The sequence below is a fragment of the Convolutriloba macropyga genome, chromosome 10 (assembly GCF_964194025.1).
Source record: "Convolutriloba macropyga chromosome 10, txConMacr16.3, whole genome shotgun sequence".
NCBI lineage: Eukaryota > Metazoa > Xenacoelomorpha > Acoela > Convolutidae > Convolutriloba > Convolutriloba macropyga.
The window spans coordinates 45,655,902-45,680,948 of NC_134477.1; the positions used below are offsets into that span (position 1 = coordinate 45,655,902).

Below are 25,047 nucleotides of genomic sequence, written 5' to 3' on the forward strand. Positions count from 1 at the left end.
AGATAAAATCCACAGAAACTGGTCATTATCAAAAAATTAAAGAACTAAATTTGTATAAAAATGAATGTAATGAAGTAACTCAAATGATAAGAAACCAGTGCCGAGCCATGAACAATCAATTAGCTCAAAAATCAAATAGGGGAGTTTATGAAGCGTATCGAAGACTTTGCAATAAAAAAGAAAATCAGGAAAATATTGACGTAGAAAAGTTTCACTACATGCTTGCAAACGTTGGTTTCAACCTTCTAAAGTAATAAGTAAGCCATCTAACGAAAACAATTAGGTCATCCTTTTTTTCTTTAAGCTTATCACGGCACAAAAGTGCATTCGTCAATAAAAAATTTAAAAAACAAAAATTCGGTTGGTCATGATGGCATGAGAAACAGGATGCTTAAAATTATACAAACAGTAGCTTCAGAGTTTTTAGCAGATATCTTCAACTCTTTTGTTGAACATGGTCTGTACCCAGAACAACTTAAAACTGCTAAAGTAATTCTGCTCTACAAATCCGGAGAAAAAAAGATCGCAACATTAATAAACCAATCAGCCTAATAAGTCTAAAATTATGGAAGCAATTTTGCAGAGACAAAAATTTGGTTTTACAAATACACGTGAAATCTTATCAAGCTAACAGTTCGGTTTTCAGCCGTAAAAAACTTTCTAGGAGCGCTCATTAAGAAGACTGAATTCATGTGTAAGGTCACTGATAACCGTTAAGAGGGGTTAGACTTTCTCTGTTGAATCAGAAACGCGTTTGACACTTTTTTTCACGATAGTTCGTTCACCACATTTTATAACTCAGTTTTCAGATGAAACTTTTTGAAATAGCAGAAATTGTATGCAGTTTACTTTTTGCGACTCAAAATCTTCAACAAAATGAGTTATTAGCAACGGTGTTCCAAAGGAGTCGGTTTTAGGTCCACATTTAAATTTGATTTACATAAACAATTTTCTTGTCTCAAAGTTGCCCAATATGCGCTGTTTGCTGATGATACAACGTTATATAGTTCAAAAAAAGTCAATAAAAGTTCTTTCAAAGACGATTTAAAAGCCCAATTTTTTTTTCCGAAACGACAGTTGATAAACTTCTACAATGCTTTCGCCAAATCAAAAACTAGCTACTGTTTATTAGTATGCGGCAACACTTACAAAACAATTTTCTTTTAGAAATTCAGCAATAGCAAAAAAGAAAATTTTGTCTGTTCATGAGTTGTTTCTGTTGAATTGTGTCGTGGTGTTCTTGCAGTTGAGGGCTGAGTCGGAGCGCGATTACATTGAGCTAGAAAACTTGGCTCAAGGGCGAAACACTTGCAGTGGATCAGCAAATATTATATTGTCTGCTAAACTCAAAATGGCAAAAATGCAGCGTTCCTCAAAAGGACTAGTGACTAAAGCATACAATTTACTAATGAAAGCGAACTTACTACTGGAATAAAATTGCAATTTAAAACATAACCGACTGAGCGTCGGAAGAATTGTTCTCGAATGACTAGTGGGCGATCTAATCAATTGCAGCCTGCTTCAGTCGGGGGGGGAGAGGGATGAGGATTCTAAATGGGACTAAGAATTTCAATAGTGGGCTTCAAAAAACCACACTAGAGGTTACCACATACCACTATAAGGATTTAAAGTAAAAATGGCACCAGTTTTGCGCACTTTTCATTTGACTTTTTGTTTTAAATTGCCGCCAATTGATTACAGCTACTTGAAATTGTGATTGAGAGAGAATTTTAGATCACGCGAAACGCAAAAAGTCAAAGGCGTAAAAGTCACTTGAAAACTCAAAACTGTCTCGCGAAAATTTCGCATAAAAACATAGCCGGTAGAATACCGGAAACAACTCGAATCGTCGTGCAAAATAATCTCTACCCTAACTTCGACAAAATCAGAATATCGAAAAAAACACTAGAAATAACAAAAATAGTAGACCAATATAACATAAAAAGCGTTAAAAATTTTTTCACTTCAGGGGTTTGGGTAGGTGCTGGTGGGTGGAGGGGGGGTTAGTAGGTGGGGGCAGGTAGGTGGTGGTGGGGGTGTAGGTAGGTGGTGGTGGGGGTGTAGGTAGGTGGGGTGGTGGTAGGTACGTTGCGGGGGGTAGGTAGGTACGAGGGAGGGGGGGGGGGGGGGTAGGTACGTTGGGGTTGGGGGTAGATATGTGGGGGAGGGGTGTGAGGGGTTAGGTACGTGGGGGGTAGTTTTTTGGGGGGGTAGGTAGTTAAATTGGATCAAATTTTCTCAAATTGACCTCTTCACCTTGAATTACAGACTGTTACCAATTGCTATACATTATAAACTAAGCTATTGTTAAAATCCAATGTTCGAAAACAGAAGTCAACAATCGAAAGCGGAGGTAAAAGCTCCAATAGAGAGAACACAAAATTCAAGTCATGAACAAACTTGCTTTCTGCTAAAAAAAACATAGCCGGTAGAATACCGGAAACGACTCGAATCGTCGTTCATTATAATCTCTAACCTAACCTTACCGAAATTAGAACATCAAAATAGACAAGAGAAAAAAACAGAAGTAGCTCAACAAACCACATTAAAGTGTTTTAAAAATGACGACAATTTTTTAGGTGCGTGGGAGCTAGGTGGGGTGGCTGGGTAGATAGGTTGGGGAAGTGGGTAGTGCTGGGGTGGTTGGGGGTATGTGGGGGTAGTTAGTTGAAGGGAGGGGGTAGTTTGGGGTAGGTGGGGGGAGTTCGGGCGGGGGTAGGTAGGTGGTGGGGGTGTAGATAGGTGGTGGGGGGTTTTTGCAGTGTAGTTTAGATAATTAGGGGTGATTTATATAGAAACAAAAAATCTCAAAATGACCTCTTCACCTTGAACATTACCAGCAGTTCCTAATTACTATACATTACAAAGGAAGCTACTGTTAATGTCCAATGTTCGAAAACAGAAGTCAACAATCAAAAACGGAGGTAAATGCTCGAACAGAAAGAAGTCAAAATTCAAGTCATGAACAAACTTGCTTTCTGCTAGAAAAACCTGTAGAATCTCAATACTCCTGTTCGAGTCGTGAAAACCTGTAGAATATCAATACTCCTCTCCGAGTAGTAAAAAGACACACACGTTTTTAAAAATTGCTTTGAACTTCGTTCAAGAGCAATTAATAAGTACGCATTCAAAAAATTTTAACGACACTTCGCCGAAACATACGTTCTTGATAACAAAACTTTATTTGAATAATTTTTCAACAATTGGTTTGCATTAAGGTTCATCATCTTGAACAATAGTACTATACAATGCTGATTCTTAGATACAAATAGTGTCCTACTTTTATTAACTTTGGAAATTTTTTGTAAACCGATGTAGCAATATTGTTATGTATCTAGTAAATTGAAATTCATTTTCAATTCAAATTCTTTCTCTTCATCTTTTTCCGTTTTTCTTTATGTGTTACTGAGTAAACTAAATGAGCAATGCGCTATTTAAATCTATCCAGCGAGAAAGTTTATTACGTCATATTTCTTAACCATTCTACTTCTGATATGCGTAGAAAGCTCAGAAAAAGTTCGTTAAACATAATTTTCGTTGAGCCTACTAATATACTAAATCGATTGCGCTCTTTTTAGGCTTAATATTTTTATGTTTCGAAAACGTATCGGTGACCAATCTGAGCTCAGACAAAATACCTGCCAGTAAATATAGCTAGATTTGCCGGGCCATTTAGATGTGCTTTTGCCTTGATACGTATTTAAAATACAGTTGCCTTATCGAGATTATGACGAATGAAAGTTATCGAAAGAGTGTTTTATCACCTTTATAATTGGTGCCGTATCGTTACCTCGTCTTTATCAGCGAAAAGGGAACAATAAGCCACTGCGGCCCCCTTTTTAGTGCAACTGATCTCATTATCGGAGCAGTCGAAAGTGCTAGGTCGAGCAGTGTGTATAACACTCCTGCCACTGCATGCATGCATGGACTGTTTGATTGTGAGCATTCCAATGGGTGTCTTTCTGTCAGCTGGTTTGATCATTGAATGCAGTGAGAGTAGCTTGGATGAGAGACAGTCGTGTTGTTCAGAAGGGAAACAGTTGGAGTGTGTCACCGACGAGTTATGTGTCAAACTACAGTACAGGTGTGACTCAAGCGCAGACTCAGCTTCCTCATCTGACTAGCCGAATTGAACAGAGTTCCAGTATCTGGATCTGTTCCATTGCAACAGTGATCGGTGCATTGAGTTTGTCTTCACATGTGATCAGGTTACAGTGGGTCTGCACTCAATTGAGGATGAGAGAGACACAAAAAACCGCTGTCTGCTGACAATTGAACCGAGGGCCTACCATTCAACCCGATGAAAAATTAAATTGTAAGACTCACTCATAAGTAACTCTTCATGCAGTATATTGATAATCTTAACCGGCAAATCTAGCTTAACCCCCCTTATTTGGTTTTATTTCCTCTAATCAGGCATTTTCAATTCCCGTGGTCACCGATAACCTATCCCTTATAGTTTTTGGGGTTTAAAAACCTTAATTTTGAAAATTTTCGGTAAAAAAAAAGCGATAATTTTATTATTGCGTTATATCTCGTTGAATTTGGTTTAAGAAGGCTATAAATGTCTTAGGTTGCGCGAAGCAAGAAAAAAGTCTGAAAAAATTGACCAAATTTGAATAATTGGAAAAAAGTCTATCCGATCATTCTAGCAAACTCATATAGTAGTTAAAGTTTGGTCAAGTTTTTCAAACTTCCCAAAAAAATCAGGTAACTAATTTTTCTCACAATAAGCGCTTATTCTTGGTAACTCGCAGAAATTGTTCATTTAACATCAAGGTTCGGTGTTTGAGCAAAGCTCAAGTCAACTATGTTGTAAAAAACATTATATGGTTTTTATATTCGCTGCAAGTTCACTGCATCACGCCATAAAAACCTTGCCTCAAGCGTTACAAGACCATTATAAAAAAGGAATTTACGCATTCCCGGGTCTCAGTTTTAAGCCTAACGCTTTGAAAGTCCGAAAAACCGCGCAATTTCAATTGAGTCACTTCTTCCGTGATAAAAAGAGGCTAGTTATATGGCATGATGTGGTGAACAATTCATTGTCCACTCATCGCAGTAACAACAATAAGCCTTTAACACCTTCGCAGCTTATTGAAGTGCTTGAAAAGTATCAGGAGCGCATAGAAGCTATAGTGTATTGCCCCAGAGAGGGAACTCCTGATATTTACAATCAGCTCAAGCGTAGTACTCTAGTTACCATCCATTTAGTGAAAGACATTGTGTCTAAACGTAAACAGAAAGATCTTAGTTTACTTAAAGAGTACAGAGCATTACACCAAAGGCCTGCGCTTGAGCTGAAAACGCTCACTATAGTCTTAGCTCATAAGAACAACCTCCGGTCCTTGATAACACGCTCCCGACCGAAGAAACTTTCAAAGCGCCGTCGTAAAACGCTTCGCACCCGTCATGCGTTCGAGGAGGCGGAACTCACACAAGCCTTTGATAACCTGAATGTCACTTAGTCTTGCGCTGTTGTGGGAGTCTACCCGCTGACTGGCGGTGTGACTTAGTTAACTCACGAGTTACGGGTTAGTTTGTGGTTGGTTCTCTCCGATAGCGCTTCACTAAACGTTTCGCTCTCCCCATTCTTCGAGTTTTTCACTACCGTCCGTTTTCCGCAGGTTATCTGGTTTCATTTTCCGCTTCCGTCTTTTTGTTTCCGTGTCATTGTGTTTCCTTCTATCCCCCGTTTATCTGTTGTATGATGTAGTATGTTGAGTTTTTGCTGTAGTAAAATTTCTCTGCTAGTATGCTGGTTTGTTGTGTAGTCTCATTCCTTGCTAGGGTGTGACTTAAGTTCATTCTGGAGTTACGGCTGGTTTGTTTCGTGACTTTCACCACACTGGTTTGCTAGCAATTTGTTGTAGCTTTATTAATTTTTGTAGTATGCACTTCTGTTGTCTGGGTAGGGTGGTTTGCTAGGGTGTGACTTAAGTTTGTTCTGGAGTTACGGCTAGTAAAATTCCTGACCTTTTCGACTTTTGGTTATACTACACCGTTGCCGTAAATTGTTTCATGTTTGATGTTTGGATGCCGTTGATAAAGCCCCCATAATGTTTTGTGCTAGTTTACCTGGAAGTAGCCCCTCTCCTTCCTTCTAGGGTGTGACTTAAGTTTATTCTGGAGTTACGGCTAGCTTGTTTGGTTGAGTTTGTTGCTGTGGTCTGTTAGCATCGATCTTCCCGCCTCCTCGCTTGTGGTTTCCGCCCCGCCCGTGCCAGTTTTCCCGTTTCGTCGCGCGCCATCCGCCCGACGTTTCCGCCCCCGCCCGTGCCAGTTTTCCCGTTTCGTCGCGCGTCATCCACCCGACGTTTCCGCCCCTTCCGTGCCGTTTTCCCGTTTCGTCGCGCGCCATCCGCCCGACGTTTCCGCCCCGCCCGTGCCATTTTCCCGCTTCGTCACGCGCTTTTCGCCCGACGCTCCCGTTTGTCCGTCCGGTTTCCCGTTGCGTCGTGCGTTACTCGTTCGGCGTCTCTTCCCGTCCGTCCCGTCTCCCGTTCTGCCCCTTTTCGTGCTTCCTGCGCACCGTTCTTTCTTTCTTTCGCCGGGTACTATTGTACTCGACGAACATCTTTGCTCTTTGGCGGTTTGCTAGCCAAACCGTCACACTAGGGTTCGGTATAACCCCTTTGTGTTGTGCTGTTGCATGTGTGTGTACTTTATATTAGTACCAAATTAAACTTGTGGTTCCTGTTTTTCTTAAGATCATGACAACATTGCAGGACAGATTCAACAAACTTTATAGCGCAAGAGCAAAATTAGAGGCTGAACTTAATAACATCTATGGGGAAATTAACAATGCTGTTGATAAGCAAGACAGGAAAGTTAAGATCGAACGTCTGATTGTGAAGTGCAAAGACTCCTTTATTAGAGTAGTTGATAAAAATGAAGAGCTCTTTGATCTGGCACAAAAGACTGAAAATCCAGATGCTGCCTGTAAGAACCTTGAAAAATGGTTAGAGACTGTAACAAAGAAAACTGATGAGTTCATTGCTGCTGCTCGAGGGTATATCAATTCGGTCCATGACAAAGAGACAGCAGAGCAGTATACCTCTCACCATTCATAATCAAGTTCACATATGACTTCCTCAAAAAGATCAAGTCAGCGTCAACGAGACTTAGAACTATCAAGACTCAAAAGAGAGGAACTTGAGAAACAACATGAAACAAAGCTTCGCATTGCTAGACAGCGTCTCGATATTGAAAAACAAACGAAATTGCGGGAATTGGAAATTGAGCAGCTTGAGGAGGATCATCGCAAGGAAGTAGCTGCTGCAGCACTTGAGGAAATTGAGTTGATGACAAAATCATCAGCAGACGGGTCTGGTACAGGCAAAAGAGTGAGCTCTTTACGGAAAGAAGTTCAGTCAAGAGCAAGAAACTTGTTCAAGATTGGATTAATTCGTCACCGGCCGGGAACATGGCAGATGTTGCAAACGAACCGAGTTTGCACTTTTCTGGTTCCATCGCCCAATCCAACCAAGCAATTGTCCAACGACCTTCTTCAGCTCAACTTCCAAACTCACACTTCAATCTCAATACACATGGTCAAGTTGAGGCCAACATCAACCTCCCTGTCCATGAACCAAGTAGTAGAACCAATGTAACCAATGATGCACATGTTGCGAACAACATCATGCAAGAGCAGCGACAGCCTCAATATACGCCTCTATCACCACCAATAAACTTTGGTATGCCAACTCAACTAAACGCCCCAAACACAGCCCGACAACTGTCTCAAGCAACAATGCACTTCGATGGTTTACAGTTAGATCATCAATTCCCTCGCAGGTCGAGCATGCCGGGACAGTTGAATTTAGTCAGCCCTTCGCGTTCACTACCTTTAAACACACTTGTTAATGCTCCGCTAGCACTTAATCCGCAACAAGCACACATAAATGTACCAGCCCCTCCATCCCCCGTCCTAAACCCCGCACCACCGCATTTTCCGTTAATCCCACCAGCATTCCGCTTTCCTCCTTCGCCACCACAAGCACTCCCACTACAAGCCACTAACCCCGTGGCGAATAATGTCAATCTGTTACCCCATTCTCCTCCTGCACCATTCATTTCCTCCGCAAACAATTTCGTGCCTCAATTAATTCATTCACCACCTCCACAAAAGAGTTTCCAGCCCCAAAACTTTGTACCCATAACCCACGCACCTCCTGCTCCTCCAGATCAAAATGTCTGGCGTTTTCCGGCAGCAGTCCCACGTAATGCAGTACCACTTGTACGTCCATCTGCAAATTTATACACCGTACAACCGGCCCCGTTAATCAACCCTCATATATCTACATCGCACCGCTCCCCTCATGTACAAACAGCAGCAGGCGCTCAAAATTACGTAACATCAGACTTCATGCAAGCGAATCCATTTAGTTCTTCCACAGGTACCGCCCCCACCTTTGTCACTCCGATCATTCCGCCAACGTATGGAGCTACCGTTCCGAACCCGTTGTGTTGGGGTGGCCCGCCGCATCCCACACCTTCCGCTCCTTCTTTGGACTCTGCGGATTTGATAAAGCAGTTGGCGGATGCAATTACTTGTAAGAAGAACGATCCACTGCCCGAGTGGAAGTTGTCACAGTACAACGGTGATCCCCTGCAGTGGCACGAATGGTTCGGACAGTTTAAAAGCGCCATAGACGCACAGTCCTTGACTGATGACGTCAAGTTAACATACCTAAAAACTCTTGTAACTGGAAAAGCTAAAACCGCCATCGCTGAGTTCGCATACTGTGGTGTAATGTATAAGGACGCACTTAAGACACTCGAACGTAAATTTGGCCAACCACAGGCAGTAGTCAGTGCACATTTAGACAAACTCAGCTCTTTTCCACCACTAAAGATGCACAATAGTGATAACATCATAAACTATTCTGCAACAATTTCAAGTCTTGTTGGGGTCTTTAAATCACTTTCATTTGACGCAGACCTTAAGAGTGCCTCACTCCTCAACACGGCTGTACAAAAATTGCCGCCCAATCTGAAAGAGTCTTGGTCACTCTTCACCGTGAAGAAACATTGGGTTAAGCCAACACTCCTCGACTTCAACGATTGGTTGAAGGAGAAGGCCGAGGCACATGATTTAATGAAACAAACTTCGTCGAAAGCAAGAACTGAGGATAACACCAACTCAGTAGTAAAGACCAAAGTTGCCTCAAGAACTTTTGCTGCTAATACACAAACTAAGGGCACTCAGAGACCAGCCTCAACATCGGCAACGCCTGCAACCCCTCGCTGCATTGTGTGTAAAGGTATCCACCGCATCTGGGAGTGTAGGGTATTTAAAAAAAGTCTCCCACTCAGCGAGCAAAGGTAGTGGCTGAAGCAAAACTGTGTTTCTCATGTTTGAGAGAAAAGCATATGTTCAGGCAATGCCCAAACCCCAGGAAATGCAGGAAGGACGGTTGCAACAGCTCCCATAATACACTTCTTCATGGAGCTGAGAGGGTGTATCCACCAAAATCCCCTTCAAACAACAACAACATTAATTCTAATGCTGGCGCAAATCAAAGTAAACTTTCTAGTGTCCAATTATTGAGTAAGACCACTACTTTGTCATCTGTGAGTAATGTGAAAGGCCTCCTTCAGGTGACTGAATTACAGTTGAAGAGCTCTTCTGGTAAAGATACCACGGCTTTAGTTTTGTGTGATACCGCTTGCAGTAACTCTTGGGTGTCCAATGATCTTGCAAATAGACTTGGTTTGCACGGTACAGCATTGAAACTAACTGTCAAGGGTATAAATACCGAGGAGGTTGTAGACACTAAGTTAGTTGAACTAATTGTAACACCACGCGACAACCAAGCATTTGAACCCTTTAAAGTCAGCCCTTACGTAAAGGAAAATTTGAGTGTAGGCGCCGATGTCATTAACATTAAAGCACTTCAGGAAACATACCCGCACCTAGCAGTTCTAGACCCAGTTACATATTGCTATGGAAACATCGAGATGATACTTGGACAGGATGTGTATTATGCCATCCGCCCGTTAGAGTACTTCGCTGCCGACGCGAAGTCCTCGCCCTTCGCTGTTCGCTTGCCCATAGGTTGGGTTCTAAGCGGCCCTCTACCATCGTCTTCAGGTTTAGTCTCGACTTGTTTCAAAGCTAATATGGAGCAGGATTTTGAACTCGCTAGTCAGGTAAAATCTTGGTACGACATGGAGTCGTACGGCGCACTTAAGCAAGTAGACCCACGATCCGCCTCGGATGCACGTGCGCATGAAATTCTTGAAAACACCACCGTGCATAATGGAAAAAGGTACGATGTCGGAATGCTATGGGCTGAAGATAACATCGAACTGCCCAACAATTATTTCTCAGCGCTTGTTCAATTAAAGTCTTTGGAAAAGCGGCTCACGAAAGACCAGACTTTAAGGGAAAAGTACTCGAATACCATCAAAGAGGACTTAGACAAAGGCTACGTAGTAAGGGTCAAAGATGCTCATAAGGTGGAAAGTCGCTCGGAACGAGAGTGGTACCTACCACACCATCCGGTTGTTAACCCGAACAAGCCGGGCAAGGTCCGTAGGGTACTAAACGGAGCAGCTAATTTCCATGGCGCATCTCTTAATAAGTCTTTAATCACTGGACCTGACTTACTGCAAAACCTAATCTATGTACTCCTACGGTTCAGACAACATCCATTTGCCGTATCCGCCGACATCGAGGGAATGTTCCTCCAAGTTGGAGTGTTACCATGTGATCAACCATCATTGCGCTTTTTGTGGCGGGAGGACCCCACATCAAATGTTGTGGTACACCAGTATACGCGCCACATCTTTGGGGCAAAAGATTCGCCCACCTGCGCCAACTACGCACTTCAGCGCACGGCACGCGATAATGCTAAGGAGTACCCAGAAGCTGCGAAAGCCGTCCTTGAGAACTTCTACATGGACGACTACTTGGACTCAGTGGAATCCCCCGAGAGGGCCCTCATTAGGTCGAAGGAATTGGTACATCTTCTCCATTTAGGTGGGTTCAAGCTTACTAAGTTTGTAAGCAATGTACCAGATCTGGCTGACCGAATTGATGGGTCTGCTCAATCCACTGAACCGAAGGTCATCGTTTCATCAAAGGAGGAATCAATGCACGTGCTTGGGCTTAAGTGGGATCACAACAACGATACTCTGGTTGTGAGCAGGGGTACTAACAGCACCATCACAAAAAGTTTAACACAGCGCTTGGTCCTTAGTCTTGTGTCAAAGGTCTACGACCCAATTGGTCTTGTCGCACCGTTCACTGTTCGTGCTCGGTTAATCTTGAAAGACATTTGGCGTGTCAATGGACAAAGTTGGGACGACGAGTTACCTAAAGACACAGTTGACAGATTCCTTGCCTGGTGTGTTGAACTGCCGCGGTTAGCTGAGATCACTATACCAAGAAGTTACTTTTCAGGACCATTCCAACATCTTGAACTCCACATGTTTGGTGATAGCTCGCAAGACGTATTCAGTGCAGTAGCATTTCTTAGGGCTCAAGTAACTTGCACCTCCGGGGAGATTATAACAGAGCTGGCGTTTGTACTGGGCAAGGCCCGCGTTGCACCTATGAAGGTAATGACAGTTCCTAAGCTGGAACTACAAGCCGCTCTCCTCGCAGCACGTTTAAAAAGGGAAATCTGTCAAGCATTAACCGTTAGTGTGGATAAAGTATTCATGTGGACAGATAGTACCATCGTGTTGCAGTGGATAAACTCAACCATTAAACACCCAATCTTCATTGCAAATCGTGTCAGTGAAATTCTGGAGAACACCAGCGTTGACCAATGGAACCACGTCGCCACTTGTGATAATCCGGCAGATGCTGGCACGCGTGGCATGTCCGCTGAAGTTTTGCAATCAAGTAGCTGGGTGAGGGGTCCTGACTTCTTGAGAACTAAACAATTCCCTTTTGTACCAAATACTGACGTCTTTGATAACATCAAGCTCGGCGTTGTAACTAAGGAACAAGATGATGTTTCCATCTCATCTCTAGCCGCATCTGTAACCAAGCCCCCTAAGGAACAAAGCATTAATCTAATCCCGTTTGATAAGTTCAGTTCTTATCAAAAATTACTTCGTGTCACCGCATATGTGCTCCGTCTTTTACCATCTCATGAAAGTTACCGTACCGTAGACGGCAGCATAGCCGACCCTGTTGAGCTTGACGGAGCCGAGCGTCATCTCCAGCAGTACTTGGTTCAAAGAGAGTCCTTTGATACTGAAAGAAAGGATCTTCTTGACAACAAATCCGTTAAGAAGAGCAGCCGCATTGCTCAGTTTACTCCGTTTATTGGGCCTCGTAGTCTCATCCGTTCTTCTGGTCGACTCCGACGGCTAGTGGAAATTGACTTTGACACTAAGCATCCTATCGTTCTGGATGCGCGTCATTCTTTTGTTAAACTGTTTCTGCGGCATACTCATTTGAAGAACCATCATCAGGGCATCGATTACTTAAGGTCAAAGGTACAAGAACGTTATGCCATCCTAAAACTACGTTCGTCACTGCGTTCCGTCAAATCAAACTGCGTCTTGTGTAGAAAGTTCCGTGCAGCAACCATTCAACCTATCATGGCAGACCTCCCAAAGGAGAGACTCGCATACCAGTCTCCTCCCTTTACCAACACCGGGGTTGATTACTTCGGCCCATTCTACGTCACAGTTCGTCGGACTACCGAGAAGAGGTGGGGATTTCTTTTCACTTGTCTCACTACTCGTGCTGTCCATGTTGAAGTTTTCGCGTCCATGGACACTAGTTCCTGTGTAATGGGAGTGGAGCGGTTCGTCTCCCGTCGGGGTACTCCTGCTATGATTTGGTCGGATAATGGTACGAACTTCATTGGAGCGGAAAAAGAGCTCCGTGAATGTGTGGAAAAATGGAATACGCTCAACATTGCTGCCGAACTTGCACATAAGGGCATTAAGTGGAGGTTCAATCCACCCAGCGCGCCACACCAAGGTGGCATCTGGGAGAGGTTAGTTCGAAGTTTTAAAAGAGTACTGTACACTATCCTCGGTACGCGTCGCCTCACAGATGATGTTTTGAACACTACTTTTTGTCTGGTCGAACACGCATTAAACTCACGTCCCTTAACACCCGTAGGCGCCGACCCGTCCGACCTAGGCGCAATAACACCTAACCATGTTCTACTCGGTAACCAAACAACCGGAACTCCGTCTATCGTTGGCGTCGACGAGTTCGATCACCGTAAGCGGTACGCCCGCGCACAGTCATACGCCAATGCAATTTGGGCACGTTGGCTCAAGGAGTATGTACCTACGTTGAACCGTAGATCTAAGTGGCAGACGCCTGCCGAGCAGCACCTCAAAGTCGGTGATTTAGTTTGGATCGTTGAAGAAAGCAACCCTAGTGGTTACTATCCAACTGCTCGGATTGAAGAACTCCATTACGGCTCCGACAGCGTCGCCAGCTCCGCCGTGGTACGCACGTCGTCCGGATCGCTCGTCCGCCCACTCGTTAAGCTTGTACCGATCCTCCCAACATTTTCTTCCGGGCCGGAGGATGTTACTGAGTAAACTAAATGAGCAATCCGCTATTTAAGTCTATCCAGCGAGAAAGTTTATTACGTCATATTTCTTAACCATTCTACTTCTAATATGCGTAGAAAGCTCAGAAAAAGTTCGTTTAACATAATTTTCGTTGAGCCTACTAATATACTAAATCGATTGCGCTCTTTTTAGGCTTAATATTTTTATGTTTCGAAAACGTATCGGTGACCAATCTGAGCTCAGACAAAATACCTGCCTGTAAATATAGCTAGATTTGCCGGGCCATTTAGATGTGCTTTTGCTTTGATACGTATTTAAAATACAGTTGCCTTATCGAGATTATGACGAATGAAAGTTATCGAAAGAGTGTTTTATCACCTTTATTATGTGATTCGCATTATATGTTTCTAAAGTCTCTGCAGATTGATTGAGACAAACATTTTTTATAGCAGAAAAGATAAATAGGGCTAAAAAATAACAAATACAAATTATACTTATAATAAAATAAACTGTAATAAATAGATGCTCTACCTCTTCGGCGCTCATTTTTCCACCCATTGTTACTTATACAAATTACAAATTACTTATACAAATACAAATTACTTATAATAAAATAAACTGTAATAAATAGATGCTCTACCTCTTCGGCACTCATTTTTCCACCCATTGTCTCAAGAACTGTTCTTAATTCGTCAACAGTCAGACGACCATCGTTGTCCCGGTCGAACACCTTAAACGTCATCATATAGTGCGTCTATTTTTTATGAAACACATTGCGCGTTCATTTTTAACTGCAGATTTTGGTACTATATCAAACGCAAATGAGACGTCATTACTTTGTTTGATATCTATGTATCTTGAACAAGCTTCATCAGAAGCTAACTTGTCAATTAGCGTTCAACGTTTTATTGGTTGGCTTTTCCTCGAAAAATTGACTGCATAAACGACAGGCACAATTTAAGTCATACCCGGGTCGAGGTGTCACCGCCATTCAACGCAACATTATGTAAGATAAGCGGTTAATGCGAAAATTTTTGTAAGATAAGCGGTGAATGCGGTGAAATTACATAAATCAGGCGGTGAATGCGGTGAAAAAAAATTCTTTATCGCCTGGTAGCGCTGAAATTATATAATTTCACCGCTGAATTTAGCGGTGAAATTACATAAATTCACCGCTTCGAAAAAGGTGTCCAAATTATGTAAGATAAGCGGTGAATGCGGTGAAATTACATAAATCAGGCGGTGAATGCGGTGAAAAAAAATTCTTTATCGCCTGGTAGCGCTGAAATTATATAATTTCAACGCTGAATTTAGCGGTGAAATTACATAAATTCACCGCTTCGAAAAAGGTGTCCAAATTATGTAAGATAAGCGGTGAATGCGGTGAAATTACATAAATTCACCGCTCAACTTAGTGGTGAACTTACATAAATTCACCACTTAGAAAAATTTGTTAAAGAGGTTTGAGATCAGCAAAGAATGCGGTGAAATTAATGGTGAGTGTGGGAGGAATTGTTAGATTTGCCTTCCCACTAAAACTACCCCTAATCCTACATCTTTTTGACACTTTTTTCTAAGCGGTGAATTTATGTATTTTCATCATTAGAGTAAGCGGTGAACTTACAAAAATTCACCACATTTCACAGCTAAAATATGTAATTTCACCGCTAAAAATTGCAAATCTTACAAAAATCCACCGCGCATGTTTTGCAGAAAATAGATTGAATTCGATTTATATTCAAACAAAAAATAATAGAATTAAGTGAGAGATGGCGCAGTGGAAGGAGAAGTGGATGACATGCAGGAGGTGAGAGGTTCGGACCCTTGTAAGGGCGGTGAAATTACATATTTTAGCGGTGAATTGTGGTGAATTTTTGTAAGATCACCGCTTAGTCTAGCGGTGAACTTACATAATTTCACCGCATTCACTGCATTTCACCGCAAAATTACGTACGAAATTTGCGGTGAAAAAACTAACTTTTCACCGCTTATCTTACATATTTTTGCATTTTTTTCTTGACCCGGGTAGAAATCAGAAACAAAAAAATCGGTTGTTGACGAGACATAGAAATCAAACAAAGTAATGACGTCATCCATTTGCGTTTGATATCAACAATTGCATTAAAAGAATTTAATATCGATACAGCTATGCAGAAAAGGTCTGGTTTTTGGGTTATTTTTTGTTATACTTTTCAAAGTATCTGAAAATCAATTTGAGAACCCTCTCTCACCCTAAACGCGGACTTGAGTTCCTCTTCACTGTCGGTATCTCTCATCTTTTTTGCCATCATATAGAGGAATTCCTCAAAGTCTATAGAGCCAGACCCTAAAACATCAACTCCACCCTATGAGTCAACATTCCACTTAAAAACAGAGGCCAGTTTGGAGCTGATCACGAAGCCAACCGATCCAGTTTTTCTTGCTAATTTCAAAGTCGTATCCTGGTGAAGCGAAACTTGAGGCACCTTGTGATGTCATGTAAGATCTTGTTTCTAGATACCCATGTAAAGATGTCACAAGTTTGCACGTATGTTGATGTAATCGTGTCACGATTAACCCGACGAGATTAGGCATATGTTTTTATGTATCAAGTTTCGTTTCACTGGGATAGTTCTAAATTGTTTCGACAAAAATTAATAGCCGCAGATTAAAATTTTGGTTTACTTGTAGGAATGTAAAATATATAACAGACAAATTAGAATTTTTATTTTATGAGGCTGTCTTTTATCACGATCGTTCGTTATGTTACAGACTAAGCAAAATATCAAATATCACGTGCATAGAGATCAAGTGTCATAAATCAATCATTCAATCATTTTCTTATAGATATAAAATCCTCACAAATCAACTCAAATCTTTATCAAAATTTGGTTAAATGCATAACCAGCCGCAACTGGTTAAAAAAATTCACACTCAGTAATAATCTTTCCACTGTTATGGTTACCATATGCACAACTAAAAATGGTTAGAACCGATTTCTTTAAAAAAACAAAATTTGAATTATAAAAAATTCAAACCCGCTAACACTTAAATTAACCACCTCAGTTTACAGTTAATCATGTAACGATGGAAACTTGAAGCGTCGTACCATCAATGTCGACCTCTTTAATCATATCTGTGATGTCCTCTTCTGTTGGGTTCTGGCCCAGATTCCTCATGACAGCCGTGATCTCTTTAGTCGTGATCGTCCCATCCCCATCTCTATCAAACAGCCAGAACGCCTCACGCCATTCTAAACACAAATAATCTCTCCTATCATTTTCCATGACAGGCTGATAACAAAGTAAAATTTAAGTGTTTGCTAAACAGCAGCAATTTAATTTTATTTAGTTTTATAAAGCTGTAGCTATAGGGCTCAGAACTTTTTTATTTAATTTAACTACATTTGTTTTGTTTTGATTTATAAATTATATTCAAATACATTTTAATCATTAGCTGGATAAAAAAAACAATTTTTGAAAACTTCATTTTACGTTACGATCGCCTCTGAGCTATCCAAGAATCGCTGGAAACCTCTAGAAACATTTTGAAACAGTAACTATTGATGCTTTTCTCTTCTCTCGCTTCAATTAGATAACTGAAACATGCAACAATAATTGACTCTGCCAAGCGCAAAATTTCGTTTGTTGAATATTAATTTTGTAGCATATTAATTAATATGTAGGATATTAATTTTTAAGGAAAGAAGAAAGGAAGAGTAGGTAATAGCAAAAATGTCGCTAATCAAATTTCATTATGATATAGCCAGACCAAGAAATTCAGAAAATTTTCACAGGTATCTGAATATTCATCAGGACACTCGACCAAAACAATTGAAAGTTGTCAAAACCGAATTTGGAGTGAAATCGATTGTTCGTCAATGCGTACAAAAATAGAATAAGTCACCACAATGGCTTCGGTTGGCAAAAAAAGAAAACATTTAAGAAAACGTTGAATAATTTGTTGCTCTCACAACATGAAAAATTCCATTTTAATAGTAACGTAGGAGCTTTTAAAAACTATTTTTGTTTTTAGGAAGAAAACAATTGAAAGAAAATTTTGTAATGTGATTCTTTATGAAAATTGATTGATGTTTATTATTTTTGCTTGAATGATTTGAAGTATTTTTTGTTTCAAGTTCATTCGATCATATGGTTATAATTTTAATTTAATTGTTGGGACAAAAGAGGATACGATTGAACCAACTTTTTTGTCGAACACTTGATCAACCTAACAATTCTGTGTGCTAATACAACACTAAATTATTTAGACAAGGGGAAATTTTCGTTTAGACAAGGGGTAAGAGTATTTTTAGACAAGGGAAAAAACTTTACTGCTTTTTTGAAATTCATGGCTTAAAAACTAATTTAGTCATTCAGGGATTAGCTTTGTTTCAACCTTTAAGGCAAAACAAAAATTTAAAGCATTGCAGAAACCTTTTTCTTGGTCCATTAAAGTGTTCAAAAACTGACCTGTGTTCAAATATACTTCAAACTGAATCTAGTAAGCTGAAGCTCATTTCCTATTAACCAAATTTGAAAGCAATTGCCCCAAAATTGTAATTTTTACAGATAAGAAGTGAGGAAGAACTAAACATTCCAATTATAATAACTTTCATTTTCTATGTTATTGGCCTGTCTGTTCTCCTATTTTTCCAACCTAGCAATCTGTTTCTGTATTCAAAATGTTTCGACAATAAAATAACATAGGGGCTCTCTTTATTCAGAAAAGAGTAATAAAAAATTATATTTTAAATATTTTTGTAACAGCATCAGTAATGAAAAATACCATTGTCTAATGTTGAGGGTGTAATGGGCATAATTTATATCATTTTTAAACTATTGATATTTTACATACTTGTGTTACTGGCTATTGAGCCTATTTTTTACAATTAAGGATGCAGATTAAAAATTGTTGTTAAAAATTAGAATGGAAACATAATTTTTTGAAACAATGGTAAACTTATAATTCAATGACAAACCAGAGATTGCAGTTGATAACACACTGTACCACTTCTGCAGCAAGAAGGTTTAGTTGTAATTTAATGAATTCATAAAAATCTCTTGGAACTAGTTCTTGTTTCATGAAAATCTGTGCAAATTGAAGTAAAAAAATCAACACTCAGTGCGATAACCTTCATAAGAAATAAATTATTAGCGAGCGCCGATATAGCGGCGAAAACTTGCTTGGGGATTAGGCTGTCTCTTTCGGTCAGAGTTTCCTTGCCATTGATGCTATTCAAAAATTACCGGGAAAGAAAAAATCAGCAGAAAAATTTTGTAATCCCGTCGAGTTTGATTATTGAATTTTACCGGACAGTTGTTATCGCCATTGAGAATTTATTAATTTCTGAGGCGGAGCCGAGTTGTCGAATAACTTGCAGAGGGCAATATAAATTGTATTATAATGGTTTAAATCAACTATCATGGCAAATACGACAGTTGTATATCTTAATCCGTACTACAATTGACTAGAAATTTTTTCGCGTCCGTCTTTTCTCGTCACTCATTAGATAGCAACAGTAGCGAGAAAAGAGTGGCGGAAAAAGTGTTCTAATACCTTATCAGAGTTTGACAACTTCTCGATGTAGATAACCACCGTATGGTAATATTAATTAATGAACTCCGGTTGCGATAGGAGTTGCTTCACTTGTTAGCGCCCCATGAATAGTACAAAAATTTGAAGCACTAACGAAAATCTGCGTGTGTATTAGTCATTTTCGGCCACTGTTTCCACACCAATTTTGCTATATGAAGAGTGGCGGGAAAAGAGAGCCGCAAAAGACAGTCTAATCAGCTGCAGGTTGGCGTAAACTATCCAGCTGCTGTAATTGCAACGGAGTTAATTAAAAAAAAGTACCACACGGTTGCTATCGCCCTACTGACGTTACTCAACAATTCGTTTTTCGTCTCGGAGTTTGATAACTTCTCGATAGATAACACAACCGCATCATAGAAACTGTTTGGGTTCCGTTACTTACTGCAACACTTATACAGGTGCGCAGTAAACGTAATGCGACACTGTATCTTGTACCAACATGTATTCTTTCTTATAACCAATTTTTTATCTGTTAATATTATTAAAAACAACTAACCTTCAATAAGTTCCGGGGTCAGCTCATAATCGCAAACGTCTAATACCTCCTCCTGTAACATAATAAACACTAATTATAACCTGGCAGTTTATTAAATTTTTATATATAATCTTTGTTTATGGAATAAAATGAACAACGGATGACATCAGTGTTTGAATTTTCATATTAAATAATGTTTAAATTTGATTGTTCTAGTTGGCGCTGAAAATTTGCATCACAAAATGAATGCAGCAAAACTTCCGAAATCTTCAAACAATATTTGTCTGAGCTTTTGAGGGAGCAATAGAAAATTTTCATAAGAAATAAATTTTTGAAAGCGTCACTTGGAAACACTTGAAAGCACTATACGCGTGTGGAAAGAGTGATATATCCCAATTATGTAATAATAAATTACGCCACCGTATCATATACCATTTTAATTTATGTTTGTATCGGGGAAAGATATTCCTGAAACAACTCTAAAATGTATTTGGGAATCATTAAATTTGCATCAATCAAAAAATGGTTGCATACTGTATTTTGAAGGGTGGTGTCTAAAATATCCACTCATATCTAATGGAACCTAATACGCCGATGTCGCTTTTAGACGAATCTTTGCAGTTCAACTACGGGTTCAAAGTTAAAAAGTTTTTCTCGAAATAACCCAAAGTCGACAAAACTTTGCAATCATATTACCTCTCCCCGTACCCTCAACCTCGCCACTACCCCTCGCATCCTCCTCCCCTCCTCCCCCCTCTCCTCTCTCCATCCCCTAAATTGCTAACTAACCCTTATTGAGTTGAATGAAAAATAGTTTATGAGCAATATTTTTTTGATGTTAGCATTGCTTTTTTTTTTTGGGGGGGGGGGGGGGGGGGGGGGGCTGGGTCGATACGTTTTAAATTTTGTCTGTGAAAATTTTTTGTACGTGCTATTACGTAAGCTCCTTGCCTTACTTTTGTGTTCTCAAGTATATCTTAGCCGATGAGAAATAAGAGTAGTTTCTGCTATCAAACGGCATATCTTCGGCCAAATGGAGCTTATCCTAATCAGAAATGCTTATCTGATATTTATTTTTTGTTCACACGAGTGTTTGTTTGTTCCTAGGAACACTTTTGTTTGATTGATAAGGTAATTCAATGACGCAGGTGATTTTGATTCGACATTCAATTCCAATTCTCCAAGTCCAGTTTCCAAATCCCAGTTGCACGGGAATAAGAGACACTTAGAGCATCTACTTGGTTATATTGGATTGAAATTTGTGTCTGGTCGATTGCCACAAAAGGTGATCGTGGTTGTTTACTTTGAGATGAAAAAGGTAAACAAATGGTCAATTTCGAAATTAATCACCCATTTGACAGCACAAATTAGCTTCAAACATCAACAAGAAAAAGTGTTTTGTGATTTCAGGCGATATTGACTAGACAGATGGATATCGGTTGAGCCTTTCAAGATGTAAATTTAGGTTTTATCTCAACTTTTTCAAGTCTCCCTGGATATTTCGAAACAAGATGTCGACGCTAATTACTTCCTATGCAGCAATAAATCATTCACAACTAATTTGCGCTGCAAATATGATCTAACGGAAACTTAGGTCTGGCACAAAGCTTTAAAAACACACACACACACACACACAAACAAACAAACACATGCACACGCACATGCACAAGCAGGCACGCACGCACACACACACACACACACACATACAAACACAAACATCACACAGACAAACAAACAAACAAACGCACACGCACGCACGCACGCACGCACGCACACACACACACACACACACACACACTCACACACACACGCACACACACACACACACACACACACAGGCCCACACACCCACCCACACACACATACACGCACACGCACACATACACAAACACAAACATCACACACACACACACACACACACAAACAAAAAAACAAACAAACAAACAAACACACAAACACGACAAAAAACCAAGTTTATGTCGTTGACAAAACTTTTTCTATTTTGTTCTTTTTCAAAAGTAAAAAGCGAAGTTTTAAATGGTTTTGAGATGGGATAGTGGATGAGAAAACAGAATAACTTTTGTGAAGATTCTTCAATCTCTCCCTGCTTTATAAATGTTCGCCAAAAATTACCAAAGAGTAAATTTATCACAAACTCCAAAACCCTAAGACCGAAGAACCAAATCAACTCTATTTGAAGCGGACGGACAAAATACTAAAAAAAAAACAAGAAAATGTGTTAACAGATCTTAAGGAAAATATAGCTGGAAGAATCCGAAACCGACTCAAAGTACAAAAAAGCTGACCACTATAACTGGTAAATGAAACTATTACTGAATTATAATAATCCTTTTGAAACGGCAACAGGAAAAATAACAAGTACATAAAAAACTGATAGAGCATCTAATAAAAAAATTTCTTTGCAACTATTGACTCCAAACAGACGTGTGAAAAGTGGCAAAAAATCGTGTGAAAATGTTAATTATCATCCACTAAATGACCACCAAATGATAGAAAAATGAACAAAAATATTTTTTAAAGAAAAAACCGAGGAAAGGGAACAGAACAAAGAGAACAAAAAAATATATTCTCCTGAAAATTTTTGAATAAAGTTATCCTCAAAATGACAACTTGCTACTTCGCAGCCATAAATTATGACAAAACTTAATAACTTCTTTGGATAGATAGAGCTTTCATACAAAAACATGGCCAAAAAATAGATAACAAGAAATGTATGCGAAGAACCAAAAAAGACCGAAAAATGGAAATTTGTGATATTGATATCAGATAAAAGTGACCAGTTGAACCTTCACTGACATCTGTTTGAGACAACACCTATATAATGTCTCTAAATTTATGCTTGAACCAGATAATTTATAGCGAGAAGCGCAAAATCAAAATCAGAAGAATTAGGGAAAAAAACTTTAAAAGGAGACAAAAATCAGACAAAATTTGCTTAAAATTATTCAATTATCTTTAGCAAAACAACTGCAAAAGGCATTGGTGGCTAAAACAGCTAGATGAATTTACGTCAGCCACAGAATTACTTAATTTAAATAAAATTTGAAAGAAAACAATATTTTCTAAAAAACCGTCCAATATTGCAAAATTGTAAACAAAAGATTAGCTCAAAATTGAATCAAAAATTGATTAATTTGCTTGAGAATAATTTGCTCAAAAATTGCTTCCAAACGCACTATCACTAATTTGATTAAACAAACACATCTAGTTGAAAAAAGAGCTTAAATAGAAAAAAAATGCTTTGAAAAAACCTTGAACAGGTTTTTTCACATTTATTTTTCTTGGTCTCTTGTGAAAACCTGTACGAACGAAAACAGCACTCTTTCTTCTCTCCGCTCTACATTTGTGTTCAACTACAAAAGTAAATCACTTGCACATTTTTGCACGTGTGGCATTGACTTTACATCCTTTTTCAGAACATCAGGATCGATTCAAAAATAAAAATTAGATCATCATTACGCCCCCTTCAATTCGTAAGAAGACAGCACCCCAATACAATTAAGTTTTTTGTTGGATTGTAATAAAACAACTATTTTTTTCTGAAGAATGAGTATAGATTTTTTTTCTATAAAACAATGCTAATTATAGCAAACTGCTAATGTATTTGAAGGCCAACAATACTTGCCAATAAAATTTTTTCTAGGCAATTGTTGTTTTTTCAAAATTATTAACCTTGATGTGCGTTTGTAATCGAGCTCTTCTAAAAAAAGAAAATAAGACGCTCTGATGCAATGAAAAATTACAGTAAAGACATTCAGAACTTTCTTCGATTTGTTCACTTATTGTCTTCATACACATTTTTTTTTCGTTAAGACAATGTTCAAATAGAATTTTTTACGAGAAATGTTTTGAACCTGGAAATAAAATCCCGCCTTTAAAAATTAAAATTATTGATAGTCATCTTATGATGTTGCCCGTTTTTTTAATGATGTCAATCCTAAATCTTCAATTATGTGTGTATATGTGCAGACATCGAATGCCTCTTGCAATTATTATTGCAGCTCTCAGGGTAGGATTGAATCTATTGATGCTTACCATATGAAATAAGTCTGTGTGTGTCTGTTTGACGAGTAAATGGCCATGCAGCTCGTTTTTGTTTATGTGGAACAATGTCATAAGCATGTTGAAAGAAAATTCTCAGGTCGAGGTTTTCGCTCAAAACTGCTCATGATCAGAACATCAAAAGCTCAACTTTGAGCGATTGTGCGTCCATTAAGACACAGAGACACAGACAAGACGAGCACAGACTCTGAGGCGAGCCAAATTCTGATCATAGCCTAATTTTGATGCTATACTTTTTTTTAAATTTGATAATCAGTTAGTTATCAATATTTTGTACAGTGGGATATAATGATATAACATCTTGCAAGATCTTACAGCATAATCGTCCTGTTCGGCAAGATATAATTGGGGAATTGCAATATACAAGTTCAGAATACCAGAGCGAATGAAAAAGAAGGTTTGAGTCAATAAACAATCAGAAAACAAGTGCATTAAAAGTTACTAAAACAAGTGTAAACAAGTTATTAAAAGTGTTGTCATTAAATGACGGCTTGAAAAACTCAGAATTTGCACGAACTAATTGACGAACAACAAAGTGAGTTTGTAAATTATCAGAAGAATGTAGTATGAGAACAATTCTTTCAATATGGTAAGAATTTGAACCAATCGAAAAAATGAGATTGTGCAATCTATGACCTTAACCTGGTTAGCAGTTATATCAGTCAAACTAGTGTTTTTTTTGCAATTTACTCGTTTCAGTCAAATAATTTTTGTTTGACTAAACGCAAAATCTATGAAACATAACTGACATTTTTTTATTTTAAAGTCTCAACTAAGTTCAAACTAAGTTAACATGAATGTATTAAGATAAGGAGGCTCGGTAATTTGCGTTTGCAGATAATTTTCAGTCCCGATCATCCACGTTCTCTCTAATTGACGTTTATTTGTCTACAACAACGTAGGGATAGGAAACTTTCAATACAATACAGAGTAATAAATTGTTAAAGATGCTTGTCAACAAACCAAAAGGGCCCGTAATACGCAAAAACAGAAAAGAAAGCAGCAAAATCTGAAAAAAGAATTACTTCAGCTCGCAGCTAGTGATGTTAAGGTGTTCAAAAACCAAAGAGAACATAAAGATGAATTACACAAAGCACAATCTCAGAAAACAAAACACAACTGTCCGGAAAAAATTGACAAAAAAACATCTTGTGTGACAAAAGTTTTCTTTCGAGAATGAGTGGCACCGCAGTTGAACAAACAAATAAATAAAAGCAGCTAACATCTGTATTGAATTAACGATTAAAATCAAGGCATTAAAAAATCAGCAATTAAATTAGCAAATAAAAAAAAACAAAATAAGACAAGATTCATAAAACAGTTATACTTTCCAAAAATTGTAGTAAATAATTTTTGTAAAATTTTAACTGAAGTATTCTGCCTGAAAGCAATATTTTATCGGGAAAAAA

At 39.0% G+C, this 25,047-nt stretch overlaps 2 protein-coding genes across 8 annotated transcripts in view; both read right to left on the minus strand.

Annotated features, from left to right (window-relative positions):
- The window catches only part of LOC142348160 (uncharacterized), a 586,343-nt gene that overhangs the window by 286,490 nt on the left and 274,806 nt on the right, over positions 1-25,047 (minus strand). The gene's annotated exons all lie outside the window — the stretch shown is intronic.
- The window catches only part of LOC142348159 (uncharacterized), a 118,488-nt gene that overhangs the window by 9,814 nt on the left and 83,627 nt on the right, over positions 1-25,047 (minus strand). For 6 of the 7 annotated variants that reach the window (XM_075399382.1, XM_075399383.1, XM_075399388.1 and 3 more), the window contains 4 exons: positions 19,577-19,628; positions 16,592-16,735; positions 15,735-15,829; positions 14,144-14,233 (listed from right to left, as the gene is read on the minus strand). In XM_075399382.1, coding sequence (XP_075255497.1) covers positions 14,144-14,233; positions 15,735-15,829; positions 16,592-16,735; positions 19,577-19,628 — 381 coding nt within the window. Of the gene's footprint in view, positions 1-14,143; positions 14,234-15,734; positions 15,830-16,591; positions 16,736-19,576; positions 19,629-23,611; positions 23,786-25,047 lie in introns of those variants that run through there. The other variant, XM_075399386.1, reaches the window with a different exon arrangement.